The 19,019-nt window shown below is 52.6% G+C and overlaps 2 protein-coding genes across 3 annotated transcripts in view; both read right to left on the reverse strand.

The window, feature by feature from the left end:
* Nucleotides 1–416: 416 nt before the first annotated feature.
* Nucleotides 417–6,836, reverse strand: LOC110335312 (apolipoprotein L2-like). The gene is made up of 4 exons (XM_021217399.1): nucleotides 6,801–6,836; nucleotides 5,011–5,072; nucleotides 4,587–4,713; nucleotides 417–2,022 (listed from the first exon to the last, which is right to left on the reverse strand). The coding sequence occupies exons 2-4, from the start codon at nucleotides 5,039–5,041 to the stop codon at nucleotides 1,146–1,148; spliced, it is 1,035 nt and encodes a 344-aa protein (XP_021073058.1). The 5' UTR covers nucleotides 5,042–5,072; nucleotides 6,801–6,836; the 3' UTR covers nucleotides 417–1,145.
* Nucleotides 6,837–10,778: 3,942 nt separating this feature from the next.
* The window catches only part of Myh9 (myosin heavy chain 9), a 77,984-nt gene continuing 69,743 nt past the window's right edge, over nucleotides 10,779–19,019 (reverse strand). For both annotated transcript variants that reach the window (XM_021216309.2, XM_029547989.1), the window contains exons 32-41: nucleotides 17,702–17,914; nucleotides 17,377–17,589; nucleotides 16,964–17,125; nucleotides 15,928–16,056; nucleotides 14,715–14,803; nucleotides 14,510–14,633; nucleotides 14,047–14,255; nucleotides 13,526–13,634; nucleotides 13,154–13,326; nucleotides 10,779–12,182 (exon numbers count right to left, since the gene is read on the reverse strand). In XM_021216309.2, coding sequence (XP_021071968.1) covers nucleotides 12,065–12,182; nucleotides 13,154–13,326; nucleotides 13,526–13,634; nucleotides 14,047–14,255; nucleotides 14,510–14,633; nucleotides 14,715–14,803; nucleotides 15,928–16,056; nucleotides 16,964–17,125; nucleotides 17,377–17,589; nucleotides 17,702–17,914 — 1,539 coding nt within the window. In that variant the 3' untranslated portion in view covers nucleotides 10,779–12,064. The remainder of the gene's footprint in view (nucleotides 12,183–13,153; nucleotides 13,327–13,525; nucleotides 13,635–14,046; nucleotides 14,256–14,509; nucleotides 14,634–14,714; nucleotides 14,804–15,927; nucleotides 16,057–16,963; nucleotides 17,126–17,376; nucleotides 17,590–17,701; nucleotides 17,915–19,019) is intronic.

Genomic DNA, 19,019 nt, shown 5'->3' on the forward strand with positions numbered 1-19,019 from the left:
ACAAAATAAGACAAAAGGTCACCAAGCTATTAACCATGTCTGCTCGAAGTCTTCTGGGCAGATAACAGGTTACGCATCCCTTCCTTTTGAGGGATCAACCCTGTTGCTAACCTTCCTGGTTCCCCTGGTGCTTATCCGTGAGCAGAAGAGCCTCTGTGCCTCCTCCAAGGCTGTGCTCTGCCCTTGGATGGAGCGCACTGCCTCATGGAAGGGGCTGCGGATCTAGCAGTTAGGTGGTTAGGATGGGGGCGGGTGCTCTCCGATCTTACATCCTGAAACATGCTCTAATGTTTTGTTTTCCTTACCTCTGACTTTCGGACCTTCAGTCTGGGTTTGCCCCCATTTTCCTAGACTGATTGGCTCGTATTCATTGAGCTAAAGTCTATATAGAACACGAGATGGAAGAGGAAGATGAGTAGAGAGGTGGTCAATGGAATTTCACTGGTCCTCAAAGGCACCCTGGCCCCTTGACAACTGCTGTGCCCACGCTGCCGTCACCCCCACCCATCACCACCACCACGGTCATCCTAGGACGTCACAGTGGCTCTTCCACATCCAGAATTCTTCCTCTGGCTTTCTCCCACTCCCGGTTTGTCAGATTCCCTGCTTTCTCCTTGCTCGCTCTGACACAGCTCTCTTTATTCAAGCCTCCAAAGCTCTTTACTCCAAAACTGGCATTCCCTCCCCCTCCACCCCCCCTCCACACTCTCTAGTCCCCTTTGGTCCCTCGTTTCAGGCTCCCATTCTTTTCCCTTCACCCATTACCTACCATCACTGATCTTACAGGTCCCAGCTAGAGAACATGCCAAACTCTGACTGGAAACGTGGCTAAGCAGTTAAGAGTACCGGCTGCCCTGCCGAGGACATGAGTTCAGTTCCCAGTACCTACATCAGGCCGTTCACAACCTCCTGTAACTCCAGCTCCAGGAGATCTGATGCCCTCTTCTGGTCTCAGAGGGCACCTACACCCACATTCTCAGATACACACCTATACATATAAACAAAACCACAACAAAGTGTTTTGAAAAGGGCAAATGTCTCAGTCCTGAACTTCATGGGTCTGATTCCCTCTCACAAAAAATGCTTCAGTCTCTAGATCCAGAGCACCTCCCCATCTTCCGCACTGCTCTGGGGGAGAAAGCGTGTTACCGTGTTGAGCCTGCCTGCAAACTGTCGTACATCTGGATGAGCACCTCCAATTTCTCCTCCAGCTCCTGAGCCTGCTGCCTCAACTCCTCGGCAGACTTTGCTTTCTTGCCCTTGTGCAAACTCTTGGACTGTTTCACGAGGCTGATCACATCCCCAACGAGGGACACACCTGCAGTGGCTATACCCATGATCCGGGCTCTTCTGCTCATTGCCAGGGCAGTGCCTTTAAAGGCTTTCTTCACGTGCTTACCACTTTGGGCAGAGGTGCTCCCCATGGCCAAGAGGCGCTTGGCACTAGCTGCTAAGGCAGGGTTGGCTTTGGTGAGTTTGATAGCATTGATGCTCTGCTCCATGCACCGTAGGACTCGGCAGCAATTCTCAGATAAGGAAAAGACCTGGGGTCCTGAATGAACCACAGCGTCTGCAACCATCTTCACTTTGGCCATGCCAGTTGACACCAGGTGGCTGGCTTCCGTTTTGGCTAATGACTTACTTGTATAGTCCACGATCCCAGAGGAGACACTGGTCACAGCCGCTGCTGCTCCCAGGCCCATCCCTGTCGCCAAGAGTATCAGACTGACCCCAGCTGTCACAGGTACCAGAGTGAGGCCAAGGATGGTCAGGATGCCAGACACAGTGCTGGTCGAGCTGGCCACCACATTGGAGATGGTGCAGTCCCTGTGCACCTTGTCGACCTTGTCTGCCAGGGTGCGGAGCTTCCTGATGTGTCCCTCCAGCTCCAGTTTCACCTGGGGAAATGCATCCATAAAACTCTCCGTGTCCTGCAGGTCATGTTGGAGCCTTTCTTGGTCTTCCACGGCCAGGTTTGCTGTGAGCGCATGGAGGGCGTCACGTAAAGTGTCTGCATCAGCTCTGTAATGGGCATCAAGTGATTAAGAGAAATAGTTTAGCTTGGGATTTAGGTCAGTGGTAGAGAGCTTGCCTAATACACGTGGGGCCCTAGATTCCATCCTCGGTGGCAAAAAAATAAAAATGGACATAAACAGTTTGTTATAGGTTCCATAACATGTAGTCTGCCCAGGGGACAGCATGCTCACTGTGACTCGGGAGGGATTTCACAGACGTGCAGAACCTTTCTTCTGATGGTGAACGCTTAGTAATTGTAAATGGTCCTCAGTCAATAGAAGATACTGAGTAAAAGTCGTGTTAAGTTGCTCTTCATTGGGGCTGGAAAATTGGCTCCACAGTTAAGAGTGCTTGGTGCGGGGCTGGAGAGATAGCTCAGCAGTTGAGAGCACTGACTGCTCTTCCGAAGGTCCTGAGTTCAAATCCCAGAAACCGCACAGTGGCTTATAACCATCTGAAATGAGATCTGATGCCCTCTTCTGGTGCATCTGAAGACAACTACAGTGTACTTAGATATAATAATAAATAAATCTTTTTTTTTTTTTTTTTTTTTAAAAAAGAGTGCTTGGTACACAGTCTACAGAACTGGGATTTGGTTGGACCTCAGCACTCAGGGTGAGAGGCTCAGAAGCACTGTCACTGCAACTTCAGGGAATCTGGCGCCCTCTCGTGGCCTCCGTAGGTCTGTGCATGTGCCTATCCACACACAGTCAGTCAGACAGACAGACAGACAGAGGTCTGTGCATGTACCTATTCACACACATACAGACAGACAGTCAGACAGACAGGCAGGCAGACAGATAATTTAAAAGTTAATAAATTGCCAAACATGGTGGGACACTCCTTTAATCCCAGCATTCTGGAGGCAGAGGTAAGCAGATATCTGAGAATTCAAAGCCAGCTTGATCTACATATTGAATTCCAGGCTAGCCAGAGCTGCGTGAAGAGAACCTGTCTCAATAAATAAATAATATAGTAAATCTTGTTCGTTTTTGTTTGTTTAAGATGCTATTGCTCTTGCAGTTAGAGAGATGGCTCAGCAGCTAAGAGCAGTGTCTGCTCTTCCAGAGGTCCCAGGTTTGATTCCCAGCACCCACATGGCAGCTCACAGTTGTCTGTAACTATAGTTCTAGGGACTCCAATGCCCTCTTCTGATCTCTGTGGGCACCAGGTCCACACATATACACACAGGCAAAGACATATAAAACAGAAATAAATAAGTCTTTTAAAAAAAAAAAAACCATTTAAAAGATGTTCTTTGGGGGTGGAGATCAGCACAGTAAGTAAGGTGCCTGCCTAGCATGCGTGAGGCCCTGGGGTCTAGCACTGCATAAAACCAGGCCTACCGATACACATCGATAATTCTAGCCCTCGGTAGGTAGAGGCAGAGGATCAGAAGTTCAAGATGGTCTTTGGTTATGTCTGAGTTCAAGGCTAATGTCAGACCTTGTCGGAAAAAATAAAATAAAATGCCCTGAACACCAATCATTGGATAAAGTAAGAGTCCTTCTGACTCAAGGGTGACTCTATGATCATTGGCTACATTTATCAGGGGCAGGGATGAATCCGGGGTGGGGTCGGGAAGGGGAATGACTGCTGATGAGCACAGGGAAGCAAGACTGGTGTATAAGTCACTCTTAATTCATGGAACGTTTGCCAGTGTGTCATGAAATGCCTTCCTTTTGCCCTCCACTGCTGAGTTACAATCAGTAGGCGCGGTATTGTCCTGCCTGCCAGGACTGTCTGCATCTGGCTGTGCACTTTGGCTGGAAGCTCACTTGAACTGGGCCACCATGAGTGAGTGAGTGAGTGAGTGAGTGAGTGAGCGAGTCTTCTAAATGTGAATGGCTCCAGCAGATGAAGTCTTTCAAGCAGCGTTGGGAAGCCACAGCGGAGAGCTCCACAGTTGACCTTAAGGGACAGGTCACACACATACACAAGGATATTAAAAAGAGCATAGAGGACCAGGGTTCAATTCCCAGCACCCACATGACCGCTCACAACTGTCTATACTACAGTTCCAGGGGATCTGATTCCCTCACACAGATATGCATGCAGGAAAAATACAAATAAATCTTACATAAAAACAAATAAATATTTTAAAAATAAAATAAAATGCTCATAGATAGTTAAAATGTGCGCTAGGTGTAAAAAAAAAAATACAGTCTATTTCATGTTGAGATGTGTGTCTCATCCCCACAATGTATCATAGTTGAAAATATCCCAAAATTAGGAAAATCTAGGGTCCAACTTCTGTTCCCAGGCATTTCCTATATTAAAGAGTACTCAGTCTTTACCATGTGGTGTGTGGTGGGGGCTTTGGTGTCACTTCTGACCTGCAGGAGAGTAAGAAACCACAGGTTTCACTGAGAGGCGCCAGCACACTCACAAAGCACAGCTCTGGGTGTATCCATGGAGATGCTTTGGAGAACACCATCCGTGTGAACAAGGGCACTGGGTGAAGAAGACACAGGTTGGGGGGTGGGGAGTTGGGGGACAAGGGTGCACCATCCACAGGAAGGGCAAGAGAAACCAGGAAAAGGGGAGGAAGGTCCTTAGCCGTAGGTAACCTGGACAATTCAGCCTCCGCCACAAAGGCCTCCCAGGCTCCATCCTCGGTCAGCAGCAGTCTCAGGTCTTCCCTGCCCGATGTGTGTCGCAGGTACTCAGCGGCTTCCTCAATGAAGGTTCTGTCTCCTGGATGGAAAGGAGGGTAAGGCAAGGGGATAGACTGGAGGAGCTTGGGTAACACCAAGCTAGAGTCGGCTTCCCAGGATGGCCTGGTCCCACCTGAGGCGGCGGGATAGGGAGGAGGTGAGTCCCGGCTGTACTCCCCTAGGACAGAGCCAGGAATAGACACCCAGCCCCGGAGAGCTGGTGTTGGGAGAATACCTATAGTCTCTCCCTTGAGTCTCCCCTTCTCTGTCCTCAATTTCTTTAAACTCTGTATGGAAGTCTGGGCCACAAGCAAGAAGAAGCCAGGGGGGTAACTACCTGGGGTGTCCTTGCAGTCTGAAGGTTCCATGGTGTCAAATGTGGGGGGTCTCTGGTCCAAGCTGCAAGGAGAAGACAAACTGTGCAACAGAGGGGGAACCGCTACAGAGAAGGCTAACGCCTAAGGGCCGTAGCCCACCGTTCCCTCCACAGTCCCTGCCACAGACCAGACGCCATCCCGAGTGTTTCTCTTCCCCGGGCTCTGCAGAAACCTGTTAGCATCTGGTTCTAACTGTCCACCCCAAGTCTCCCACTCCAGCCAAGGTAAAGGGACCCTGTCCCACTGGGATCAGCTGATGGTGCGCTTGTGGGAAATAACTGGCTTTGTATACAGAAGGCAAGAAGAGGAAGGATGTTCTAGCAGCCATCTGAGGGTAGGAACACGTGGGAGCTAAGGATGAGAACTGGCGGTGACTGTCTGGGACACGCAGGGCTTCTTAGGCATCCACCTCATTAGGTGACCACACACAGGCCATGAGATGAGGAACACGGTGACCTCCATCTCAATATAGAGGGAAGACCACGAGGCTAGCTAGCACCCCCAGTCTTCACATCAGCACGTGAACTCCAGCTATTCTGAGCCAAGCCTGGGTCCCTTAAACACTCCAGCAGGCTATCCTTCTGTCCATGTGCAGTGGGCTGCACACAGCTTCCCACCTACAGCAATGCCTGTGCCCTTCACCCAGGGCTCTCCCAGGGCCCTCACACTCCTTGCTTCTGCAGGGTCCTGCATCTAACCAGGGCTTAGCATCCTGCCACTTCCTGCCTGTTTCGGCACTTGCTCTGGGCTTCCCATCTGCCATCCCTAACCATGGAGCCTTTATGTAGACAGTAGCACAAAGGACATTCTCCTTTAATAGAACTTGCTCTGCATTTCAGGTTACCTCCTCGAGATCTGTCTAGAGGTCTGGCAAAGTGGTATGGTAGCTAAGGGTGCTTGTGGCTAAGGCTGATGGACAGAGTTCAATCCCAGACCCTCATAGTGGAAAGATGGACCTGTCTAGGCTGCTGTGGTGACCCATGTCTTTAATCCCAGCACTCAGGAAGTAAAGGCAAGTGGATCTCTGTCCATTTAAGCCAGCCTGGTCAACAGAACAAATTCCTGGCCAGTCAGGGCTACACAGTGAGACTCTACTTCTAAAAACAAAAGCAAAACAAATAAAAACTGAAAAGAAAAAAAAAACCTTAAAAAAAAAAACTAACTTTGTAGGCAGAAAGCTAAAACTAGTTTCGTCCCACTGGGATGGCATGTGAGGGCACAGTAAGAATTAGTTCTGATGGTATTTTCCAGGCAAAGGCCTGGCAGAGACAGCAAGAGGCCTGCAAATGTCCCCCAAGTCACCAGATGAGATGAAGTGGCCTTTACAAGTGTGTCTGTCCCTTTTCTATCTTCACTGTCATTTTTGATCCTGCCCAGCTCTACAGGCACACAAGTACACTGAGACACGTTTGGTCCAGCAGTCCATCACAGGGTTAACTACCACAGGGTTAATTTAATCAAGACTTGCCTGGCTCCCCTCACCTCTATGGAGCTCTGTCAAGGTACCTACCACCTGCCAGGACAGAGAACCCCAGTTCCTGCAAGAGCAACAAAGGGGAGCGTGTCTCAATATCTTCTCAGATGGTCCATTAATATTCTTTCCTTTCATAAGCAGATAAAGTCTTCTCCATTCTGTTATTCTTGTCTTACTTGTGACTACTCACTCCCCACCCCTAGGCAGAGAAGTTCATAGGCAAGGAAAAGTCCCCAGTCTCCATCCTTTGGCCCCTCAGGAAAGCCTTGCACTAACCTGGTCCTGTGCTGCAGCCTGGTACTGATGTGGGCATGGTAGACCTCATGAGGGGGCTATGACTCAGTTCACAGAAAGGCTGTTCCGGGAAGGACTGCCCTGCCCTGTCCTGCCCTGCCCTGCCCTGCCCTGCTCCTGGCCAGCTGTACAGCCCTGATAGGAGCTCTCTTCTTTCCAGCTGGAGCCTGAGTAGAGTTGAGTAAAGCAACCCTCCAACCCCATCCCTCCCGATGGTTTCAGGGCATCCTCAGAGCAGGGAAGGAGGGAGGGAAAACAGCTTGCTCTTTCAAAGGGGTCCTAGATCTCTCAAGGTCAAGTTAAAGCACTCCAGGCTTCAAGCCCGCTGCAGTCTCCCCCGCCTCCCAACCATCCCCTGCTTCTATCATACACCTTCAAGTCCATCCTGCCTCCGTGTCTTTGCCGTGGCTGACCCTGTAGTGAGACTTTCTCACTCCACAGTGGGACACTCCTGTTCTCCCTGCCCCTTCATCTTCCCACAGTGGCCGTGGCACCTGGCTGCCACTGGAGAGACTCCAACCCCATCCCACAGGTGGGCAGTGGCCTCCGGGGTCAACAGCACAGGTGATGTATCCATCGATTGAAAACGCAGGCTCCTGGTGGGCAGAGCGGAGACCCATGCTGGCCCATTTACTCTAAGACTGAAGCACTAAGTGGGACCTGAAAAAGCCACATTGGTGGCACAAGCCTAGTATCTCAGCACTCAGGAAGCTCAGATGAGAAGATGACAGGTTTAGAGCCAGACCAGGCTATATGGAGAGACCAGGATTCTAGGGATTTCTGTGCGTTTCTGCACACTCAGTCTCTCTCTCTGCACACTCAGAGTCTCTCACACACACCCAGTGGTCTACTCGGTGATTTTAGGATTACAGAGCTGGTACTGCTCTGGGGATGATGTTTGGCAATGTGTCCCTCTTAGTCCCCACACCTTGTGCCCTTGCCTATCCAGACACCCAGGACAGCTCCTGTTTTCTGCTCCCATCCCCCACATACTGATATCAGGAGTCAGGGGAGATGTGAGCCTGTGATCCGGCTGACTAGTCTGGAGCCACTGGCAAATCACCCCACTCCTGGGACCTCAGCGCCCCCCCCATGGGCCCTGAGACAGAAGTGATGCCCAAAAGGACAATTGGGTGAGAACCTTTGGGCTGTCCACATCTTTAGGAGCCAGATTTAGTCCCTGTCAGACAACCAGGGAGGCAGAGCCAAGGTTCAAACTGAGATAAACATTCTGACTAGTGGCACTCATAACCCCCCTTTTTGCTTCTGGTTATTTTGGGATCTTTTTTTTTTTTTCTATAATTTCCCTTCCATCAAGTTTTCACACACACACACACACACACACACACACACACACACACACACACACACCTTTACCAGGATTGATATTAATATTAACTCAACTGCCAAACAAAAGTACTTCAAGGTGCAGAAACAGGTAAATTCCCCTATGAGCCAGAGAGCAGTAATGGGGACCTTCTAGTCAAGAGTGTGGACTAGACCAGAACATGGTCTCTCCAACAGTCTTGGATGGAACCCCTGGATAGGACTCACTTGGCAGGCTAGGGCATAGAGAGCTTGAACCCTAGAAACTCCTCCTCACCTGAAGATCTGCTACCCAACAGCTCAGCTTGACTGGTGGCATCCGAAGCAAGTGTCCCAGGATGCCCTGATTGACATCTCAGCCTAATCTGAACGCAAAGGAAACAACCCTGAAACTGGGGAGCAAGTCAGGCAGGAAGCAGCGCCATCTAGTGGATGGTGGGGGGACCAGCAGCCAAAGCATCGGGCCACCGTGATCACTCCCATCCCAGCGCACACTGGCGCGGACAAGCTACGTTTTAAACACAGCAGCTCTGGGATTCTGATTTCAGACAGACGAGTCAGCAACCCAAGAGGCTGGAGTTGGTTTGCCTGAGGATGAGAATGGTGCTGGTGAACTCTAACCGGAGAGAGGATCCAGTCTCAAGTTCAGCAGACTCTCCAACAGGAAGGAAGAGGGGCTGGGGAGCCACCCCACTAAACAGCTCTGCAGCAAGTGCCCAGGGCATCAACACACTCCTCAGTCACCCAAGAGGGTTGGCTGATGTCACTGTCATGGCACAGCATGACCTTGCATTTCATAGCACCTAGTTGCTATAGCTGGAATGGAGGCCGCAATGCGGTGTTGGCAGAGCGTATAAACCAAGAAAGAATCTGGGATTACTTGTGTGGGCCTTAAATCTAATACCAAGTGTCCTTTTATTATGTATACAGCCTCCTGCCTACATGTAATGCCTGCAGGCCAGAAGAGGGCACCAGATCCCATTACAGATGATTGTGAGCCACCATGTGGTTGCTGGGAATTGAACTCAGGACCTCTTGGAAGAGCTGTCAGTGCTCTTAACCTCTGAGCCATCTCTCCAGCCCATAAAACATCTTTTTTTTTTATCCTTAAAAATATTTTAAAGATGGGGGAAGACAAAGCAGATACTGAGGTAGTGCTGGTCCAAGCCATGGGATACACGGACCCACCAGATTCTCCTGGAGAAAACACCTCAGCTTTGAACTTGAGAGTAGCTCTCTGTTGTAGGCTATCTGGCATGCGGTAATGCTACAGTAACCCTAGGAAAGGCAGAACCAATAGAGGCTGGTCTAGGAAGTAGGGCTTGCCACTCATTTTACTCAGGAGGGGGATGAAGCATCCATGAGGTTAGAGCAAAGATTGCCATCTCCATCCTCCTGACTGGACACCCCGGCAGGTCCAGCACCAGGCGCTGAGAGCCTGGCATGCACCCGAATCCTCTGGAGGACTGGTGGCATCCTGGGTCCAGATTCTCTGGGGCAGCAGGTCTGCAGTGGTTATAAGATTGGACTCTCAGGGGGCCAGAGCAATGGATCAAGTTGTTGGGAGCACTGGCCGCTCTCGCAGGACTCAGCTGCCTTTCACTCCGGTCTCAGGGAATCTGAGGCCCTCTTCCGAGCTCCACGGAGACACGCAGGCAAAAAGATTCATACCATAAAAATTAAGACAAAGTACCCAAACTCTGTCAGATACTGCTACAGCCAGGCTGGGGTTCCACACAGGAACCAGTTCAGCCAGGCCAGTTCGTACCCCAAAAATATTCATCACAAGGCTTGACAAAAGAAATAACACTGCAGTCAATTACAGTTGAGGGCTGGAGACCTGGACCTGATCTTCCTAAGCACGGGGCAGATTTCAAGCCCAGTGCTGCGAATAAATACAAATAATAAAAGCCAAAAGGAGGGGCTGGAGGGATGGCTCAGCGGTTAAGAGCACTGGCTGCTCTTCCAGAGGTCCTGAGTTCAATTCCCAGCAACCACACAACCACACGGTGGCTCACAGCCATCTGTAATGAGATCTGACACCCTCTTCTGGTGTGTCTGAAGACAGCTATAATTGTACTCATATACATAAAATAAATAAATTTTTAAAACAACGGTGAGCGTGTATAAATCTAGCAGGATGCAGGCTGCTGCTCTGGGGGTGTGGCCATGAGAACTGACTGGTCTGAAGGAGCCTGTCTCCCAGGCTTCTGACACTGCGTTGGTCTGACACATTCTGCATCCTCTTTCTTGTGTGTTTGTGTGCGTGTGTGCGTGTGTATGTGTGTGCTTCATCTGCCACTGCTGATGCTGAGTGTTTGCAGTGCACACTGCGCCCCTCCCCAGCTTCTGCTCACCACCCACTCCTCCCCTCTTTCTGCCTCTGGAACTGCAGCATCTCCTCCAGAACCTCCTTCCTCCTAAAGGAGAAAGGCGAGCCCAGCACGTGGAAGGAGAGAATGAATGAACCACCTCATGGCTGCCCAGCCGCCTCTTGGCCTGCATGGAGGGAGGAGGCCCCTGCTGCTGCCCAGGATGTCTCAGAACCCCCCTCTCAGACTGCTCTCCTGTGAAAGCTGGCCCGGCCCTTCCAGGCCTCTTCCCACTGTGGACAGACACCCAGACATCAGAGAGTAGGACATGGTACTCTTTATTGTGACGCTCAGTGGAAACATCTGTAAACCAGCTTACTGTAGTGGTGACAGCTGCGACACATGCTAAGGCACTTGTATTATATAAAAAAAGGGGTGTGGGTCCCACTCGCTCCTTTGTGACAGCATAGGGACTTGAATTCAGCTTCTCTAGCATATGTGGCTTCATGATTTGACTGGTTTTCATTTAAAAAAAAAAAAAAAAAAAGCCTTCTTGCCATAAGGGAACCTAATCCCAGCATTTATAAAACAGTGAGGCGCGCGGGGAACTCAGCGACCAGTGTAGACCATTGTAGGGCGGGCTACGCTCTTCTAAACACAGTTCCAGAGCAAGGCTGGGAAGACACCCAGAACTAGAGCACTTACTACAAGAACGGAAAAATAAAACCTTTTTTTTTTTTTTCCTTTCAAAAGCATCCTTGTGGAAGGCAGACTTGAAGCTATAGAGTGGGTGGCGCAGCTCAGCCACCCTTGGCCCCAGTCCTAGGAGAGGCACAAGAGCGCACAGTGGGCTCCAGCCCTTGGATATTCTGGCTGCCAGGCCCTGCAAGTCCCTTAACCATTAAATATATTTGGTCCCCTAGAGTGCTGGGAGAAGCCACCGGAAGGCTGTTGGCCTTTCTAGAGTGGCCCTGATCCCCTGTCTGGTTTGCCCCGGTGCCAGGACAGTCTGCCCTTGGCAAGGGAGGGGAGGGGCATTGCACTTGAGACATTTTACAGTCGGAGGAGCAGAGGCACCAGTGCTGCCCAGAAGCGAGTGGGGGGATTCCCAGAGTGCCCCATGTTCTGCACCCAGCCAGAGGCTCCTTCTGGACCAGGAAGGGCCCAGGGAAGGGGGCCATAGGGCAGATATGAGGTTACCGTGTGTGATTGCCAACAGCAGAGGAGGGGGGAGGGCAGCCGAGGTGGGGAAGGTAACAACACTACTAGAGGCCTGAGCTATCAAAATCTTTATCTGAAGACAAAATAGATTCATAGAAAACTCTTGTGCCTACTCCGATGGCAGCCCTTCTTGCCCACCACCCGTGCTTTCAGGCAAGTAGGTCAAGACCCTGTGGATCATCTGGCCTGAGCCAGCCTGGACTCTTTGGTATCAGATTCTCAAAGGGTATGGAGGACTGAAAGGGCTGCAGCAGAAGAAGCCAATGCCCTCAGGAAGGCCTTGGGAGGAGGGGGTCATGGGCAGAGCAGTCTCAAGGCAGGGGTGTGGAGGGCTGGGGGACGGAGGCAGAGCCGTTTGTCCATCGGCCTGGGCTGCAGGAGAAGCTCCTATTCAGCTGCCTTGGCATCGGCCCCATCTGCTTTACCGTCGACCTCCTCGTCTGAGCAGTCGCCAGTGCCTTTCCGGACAATTCGGCGGGTCACGACAAACGGCAGGTCCCCACGCCTGTGGGCAGAGGCAGAGGGTCAGTGGGGCTCAGCTAAAGAGAAATGGGCAGCCCAGTACGAAGACTTCAAAGTGATCTTTACAGGGACGGAGGCCAAGAATCAACCCTGCCCGAGGAAGTGGACCATCAGAGCAATTGCCAGCCCTACCTGCCGGGTGCCTTTACTACAGAGCACCAGCAGAGGGGGCTGCTGGAGGCAGGTGGAGCTGCCTTCTGCACCGCCTGCCAGTGCTCAGGCCTCACAAATGGGCAGGTTGAGTGGGGAGTGACTTAGTGGCAGAACACATGCCTAACACACATGGGACCCCCAAGTTCTATCCCAGCACCACAAAAGAGAAATAAGTGGACCCAGAAGCTCGGGGAACAACTGTTCACACACGAGTTGGGGCATCCTCTGGATGTTAGAAAGCACAGATGAAAATCTCAGGAAAGTCTGATTCTCATGCTTCAGAAAAGATTCCCTCTGACTGGAGGGAGAATGGCCACACAGCGACATCCTAACACTAACAGAGCCAAGCTTTCCTGCATGCTGCATGTGACCCATGCCAGCACTCCCTCTTGGACATCTCCTAGGACTGCAGACTCAGGCCAGATTCAAACACCCCAGCATGGAAGCACCGTTCATCAGGCTTGGAGCTGCATGATGGACCATTAAGATAGGCTGGGAACGAATTGCCAAGAATCTGCAGTTCATTTGAGAGCCTGGCTAAGTCCCAGAGGCATGGACCCCAAAGGGCACACTAGGGAAACCACCTCTGCGTCTGTCATTGTACCCCACCACCGTGTACACCAGCTCTGGAAGGAAACAGCTTTCTGAAACGTGCCCAGAATGGTCCCATTAGCTCCAAGTCTCACTTTTGCTGAATCAGAAATCAGTCTCGCGAGAAACAACCTACAAAGCCGCCAGCCCTAGAAGTGGCCTACGGGTTTCCATTCAAACCCACGTACTGAGGAGGACAGGCCGGCTCACCTCAGTTTGTTCTTCAGGGAGCTGACCTCGCGGTTCATGGCATCAGCGGTCTCTGTGGCATCTTCCAGCTCACGCTGAAGCTTCCGGCGTGAGGCATTGGCCCGCTGGGCCTCTTCTTCAGCCTCCTCTAGCTGCCGCTTAAGCTGCTTCAGGCGGGTGGACGCCTTGTCGGCCTGTAGAAACAGGTGGCCAGGGACACTGGTGAGACACTGAATGCAGCCCGAGGCCCTGCGGAGCACAGACCCGGCCCAGCCCACCCAGAACCGAGGCCCTGCCGAGCACAGACCTGGTCCAGCCCACCCAGAACCGAGGCCCTGCCGAGCACAGACCTGGTCCAGCCCACCCAGAACCGAGGCCCTGCGGAGCACAGACCTGGTCCTTGAACTGTTCCGCGTTCCTCCGCTCGTCTTCCACCTGCAGCAGCACGTCCTTCAGCTTCTTCTCCGTCCGGCGCACCTGCTTGGAGGCTGCCTGGCGCTCCCTGGGTTAGGACAGAAATGCTGACTGAAAGGGGATACCCCCCACCAGATAGCTCAGCCAGCAAGACGGCAACCTAAGGTGCCATCTTTCCTGGACACTCAGTAGCTGCTGTCTCAGGATGACCCGTGAGGTTGGTGAAGAAGCTCGTCTATGGAGAAACTGAGGCTTAGGACGCAGGATGATCGCATTACCTCCAAGTCTCAGTTTTGCTGAACCAAATCTCAATCTCTCACTAGAAACAAACAGCCCACAAAGCCCCCGGTTCTGGAAGTGGCCTCTGTTTCCATCCAAACCCACGGACTTCTCAGAGCAAATGAGGATGGTTGTGGGGCCTGGAGACAGAACTGGTTTCTGACCCAACCTGAGGTGACTGAGTGCCAACGCTGTGCCCTCAGTCTGGGTAGGGCACCTACTTGGTCTCGTTGTCCAGTTGTTCCTCCAGCTGTGCAATCTTGGCCTCCAAGGCCGCAATGGAGGCCTTGTATTTGGACTTGACAGCACTCTCCATTTCCTGCAGCTTGGCCTTGAGCTCCTTGTTCTGGCGTTCCAGCTGCTGCCGCACATTCTCATTCTTCTGTGCATGGCTGCGTTCCAGGTTCAGGTCGGTGTTTATTTGGTCGATCTGTAAGAAGGGGGTAGGGTGACCTCAACGAAGGCTGGCTCCCAGCTGCAGGGCTATGCAGGACAGGACCCTCTCCTTCTCACACACGGACCAACAAACACCCCAGCTCTCTTGGGAAGGGATCTGTCCATGACTAGGCCCCAGAAACTCCCTGAACCTAGTCTGAGAGGCGCAGGCCCTCGCAGGGTCAGGGGCAGTCAGAGAGCATCCATGCTACTTCTGCCTGCCACGGCCGCTGTGGTGCTGGCACTCACCTGCAGGTTGGCCTTCTTCAGCCGGTCATTGATCAGCTCCGTGTTGCCCTGTTCCTCCTCCAGCTCCTCCTCCAGCTGGGCAATGCGGGCCTCTAGTCGCCGCTTCTCCTCTAATGCTAGGGCCCTGGGAAGGACCGGGAGAAGTGAGTGCTCGCACAATTGAGGAGGTCCTCCCAGCACCCTGTGTTTCCTCCCTCTGGCTCACCCTTTGCCACTGCTGTTGGCGATCTCATCAGCCAGCTCGTCCCGTTCCTGTTGGGCCTGGCGCTTAGCACGCTCAGCAGCTGCCAGTTCCTGTCACATGAACACCAGAACATGACCCACTGGGACCAACACAGTCTTCACTGCCAGCAGCCCACACATCCTCTCTGCGCCCTTAGCACATTCCTCCATAAAGCCCTTTCCCAGGAACCCCTCTAGCTCCCAGGGTTAAGTCCACCCAGGGGCATAGTTTAGGCATGTGTTTATAAAGCCCCTATGTCTAAGAACCTGGAGTTAAGCCAGGAGCCAGGGCTATAAACAGGAAATACCCAGGCCTAACAGGGAGGACTGTGGACAGAGCTGCAGTGCTGGCCGCTCTGCATATGGTCCTACCAGATACTGAGGGCTGCAGATGGGCTGTGGAAGCCTCCAGAGCACTATGCATAATGGTAATAATGGAGGGGACGCAGGAGAAGAGAGGAGCCATGCCAGAACAGAGGGTCCAACTGAGCACTTCACAAAGCAGTGATGGCCCTTTGTGGGAAGTCCACCAGACTTAGAAACACCACCCTCTCTTCCCACTATGTGCTTTATGTGTAATTAAAACAGCAGCCCAGGGGCACTCAGGCCCCTCTCCTTGACCTGTGTAATTGATAAACTCACAACCAACACAGCATTGATTCATGAAATGAACTGGGGACTCAAGGGTCACATATTCATTTAACAGTCAGGGTCTGTTGCCATGTTGGGGGCTGCATCTCACCCTCTTCCCTATTACTGACACGCACATACACGAACATACGCACCACACCACACCAAGGTGTGCAGCTAAAGGATAAAGCTCTAGAGGGACCCCATTATTAACTCTCCAGGAGGGTGCTCAGTTTCTCTCTGCCCTTCCCCCCCCACTCCTACTCCTGCACGCCCATAGCTGGCCTTCTGAAGCTGCCCTGCACCCCACAGCTGGCCCGCCCCCTGCAACTGCCCTGAGCCCACAGCTGGCCCACCCCCTGCAGCTGCCCTGAGCCCACAGCTGGTCCATCCCCTGCAGCTGTCCTGTGCCCACAGCTAGCCCACCCCCTGCAACTGCCCTGAGCCCACAGCTGGTCCATCCCCTGCAGCTGTCCTGTGTCCACAGCTGGCCCACCCCCTGCAGCTGCCCTGAGCCCACAGCTGGTCCATCCCCTGCAGCTGTCCTGTGCCCACAGCTGGCCCACCTCCTGCAGCTGAATCATCTCGGCCTCCATGCTCTTCAGCTTCTTCTCATTCTCCTTGGCCTGTGCCAGGATCTCCTCCCGGGAGGCGCGCGTGTCATCCAGCTCCCGCATGCAGTCCTTCATCTGGGCCTGTGTGAAGGAGAGGTCAGCATCGTCAGCTACTTCCACCTGAAAGGGGCCTCTACCCCTTTGGGACCACGCCCCCAGCAGCGACCTGCTCTACGCCTGCCATGATTTTAGCCAGCCTTTTTATAAACAGGCAACGAAGTAACCAATGACAGGTAGCTCTGCGCATGCCTTCCTGACTAGACTCTGAAGGTGGCTCTCACAGCACAGACCCTGAACACAGTATACACTGGGCCCATCTGCCGCCTTCTTTAACTTCCTATTGGCTTGAGGTGATGCCAGCTGCATCATCCAGTGGCAGCCATGGCACACAGTGACCATGTGAGCTCAGGGACGAGACAGTACATGTTTCCTGCCAGAAAAGGCAACAATAAAGCAGGAAGCTCGGTTCCCTCTGTCCCGTCTGTCCCCGCCTACTGATCTGAAGACCCTCTGTTTCTTTTGCAGACAAATCTCACGATGGCATTCTCAGAGGCTCTTAAGAATGCCATCAGCAAGCTGGCCTCCTATGCCTCACAGCATTGCCCACGTGATGCTTAATCTTTCTCACTGCTGGTATACGTGTGTGAATGACCACACAAGAGCTGTTTGAATTAACGTTAGTCTTTAATCACTGGTGAGTGGAAACTGCCCCCCAGTATGTGCCCCAAGCTCTGAGCCACTTCTCAGAGCCATGAGCTAGACTGTCCATCACTGAACACTGCCAGTACCTGGTCTCTTCTTGAAGCCCAGGTTTAAGTGGCCACCTCCCTGTCTTTTCTGTACGTCCAGCTCCCTTCTTCTTCTCAGACTAATGTCCTCAGTCCCCTCTTGTTACTGTGTCCCGCCCCCACAGATAGGCTGGCAGTGGGGCAGGCCCTGACTCCCAGCCTTACCAGCCCCATCTGTGAGCAGCCTGAGTCTGCCTCACCTGAAGCTTCCGCAGCTGTTTGATGGCCTCCTCCCGGTTCTTATTGGCCGTGTCGATGTGTGCCTCCAGGTCCTTCAGATCCATCTCCAGTTTCTTGCGTGCGGCCATAGCCATGGAGCGCTGCTTCCTCTCATCCTCCAGCTCCGCCTCCATCTCCCGCACCTAAGGAACACTGGCAGCTCAGAGGCGGGGCTCATGCTTAGCACTCACTGCTGAGCTCTGAGTTCAGATGCGCTCAGGCCAGTTCTGGGGTATCCATGGGGCCACCGGGGACAAAGTACAAAGAAAGTCACTGAGCCCTAAGTCAGGGGACTGAGAAATGAGGCAGTAGGAAGATGGTTCTGGGGCCCAGGTGTTGTACAGGGACACAGATGCAGTCCCTAGTGTCCACATAGTGAGGAGGCCATACACACCTGTCTGACCAGCTGCTTCTTCTTCTCCTCGCTCTGTTCATCCCGGCCCTGCAGATCCCGCTCAAACTGGGCCTTCATGGCCTGCAGGTTCACCTCCAGGCGGAGCTTGGCATCCTCAGTGGCCTGCAGTTCATCCTCCAGCTCCTCCAGCTGGGTCTTCATCTCTTCCACCTGCTGCTCCAAGGCCCTCTTAGACTTCTCCAGCTCATGCACCTAGCAGTTAGTTACACATTAGTTACAGACTCAGACTCAGATCTAAGCTTGGGGACCGGAGCTTAGATCACACCCCGAGGCTTCCCTGAACCAGGACTCTAGCCTGACTCACACTCTTGCCCACGTCATCCTTGGAGCTCATGAGGTCCTCCATCTCCGTGCGGAACTGTTTGTTGAGACGCTCCAGCTCTGCCTTCTGTTCCATGGCCTCCTCAAGCGCCCGGGCCAGTGACAGCGCCTTTGTCTCCTTCTCACGGGCCTCAGCCTCAGCTCGGTCACGCTCCTCTGCATACTTGGCTGAGATGGTCTTCTCCTCGGCTAGGAGCTGGGGAAAGAAGGTTTACTGTGAGGCAGAGACTGAAGACCACTGTGCCCTACAGCCAGACCCAGACCAACAGGCCCAAGGCTGCTATCAGGGACTCGCTGGCTCCCAGGGTGTTACCCAAGGACTCGATGGCTCCCATGGAGTTCTGGCAAAAGGAGGGCAGGGACTCCTCTAGCACTGTACTTTGATCTCTGCTTAAATTTTTAAAGATTTTCATCTGTGTGTAGGCGCACACATGCACACACCAACATGTACATACGCATACATGTGCCGGTACCAGTAGAAGCCAGGAGAATGTGTTGAACTCCATAGAGCCACAGTTACAGGTGGCTGTGAGCTGGCTGGCTTGGGTGCTAGGAATGGAACTTGTCCTCTAGAACAGCGGTAACATCTCTTAACAGCTGAGCATCTCTGCAACCTCTCTGCTCGATTCTCTCGTTTACATTACCCAGCAAGGATGCCCAGATTCTTGAAAAGATCTGCTTAAAGGCTTAAATCTCACGTGGCCCTTCTCCAAAGATGGCTACACCCCCGTGCCTGCCCTGTGTGGGCTCCCCTCACTATCCCTCACCTTCCTGCCTTGCTGTCTCTCCACCCACTCTTCACCTGCTCCAAAGACTGGACCTCTCATAAAGAACATTTCTTAGAGGTTGTAGGCTGTACAGCCTCTCACAGGCCATTCAGCTCAGCCACTTACCATGCTAAGAGCCAGTGGCAGCACACAAATGAGTGTGGCCATGTACAATGAAAGTTTATGGGGCCAGGAGACAGCTCCACAGGTAAATGACAGAAGATAGGCTTGTGCAAGCTGTCCTCTGACCTCAGCACACACACACTGCAGCACATGTGCACACTCACACACACTAAATAACTAAGTGTAAAATAAACAGAGTTTTAAAGCACAGCAGAGGGGGGGCGGGGGCGGCGGGGAGTGGGGCAGACAGACTGGATTTGTCTAGTGCGTGTTGACCCTGATGTTTTTTATTCTGTTACTCCATCTGGCCCCAGTGTCTGCATCTCCACGGTAGAAGGCAGACTGGCTGATGTCTAAGACCTGCTCCTGAGTCCTCTTCTGGTTACGTCCTCCCCACACCCCTTGCCAAGC

This window comes from Mus pahari, chromosome 17 (genome assembly GCF_900095145.1).
Source record: "Mus pahari chromosome 17, PAHARI_EIJ_v1.1, whole genome shotgun sequence".
Taxonomy (NCBI): Eukaryota; Metazoa; Chordata; class Mammalia; order Rodentia; family Muridae; genus Mus; species Mus pahari.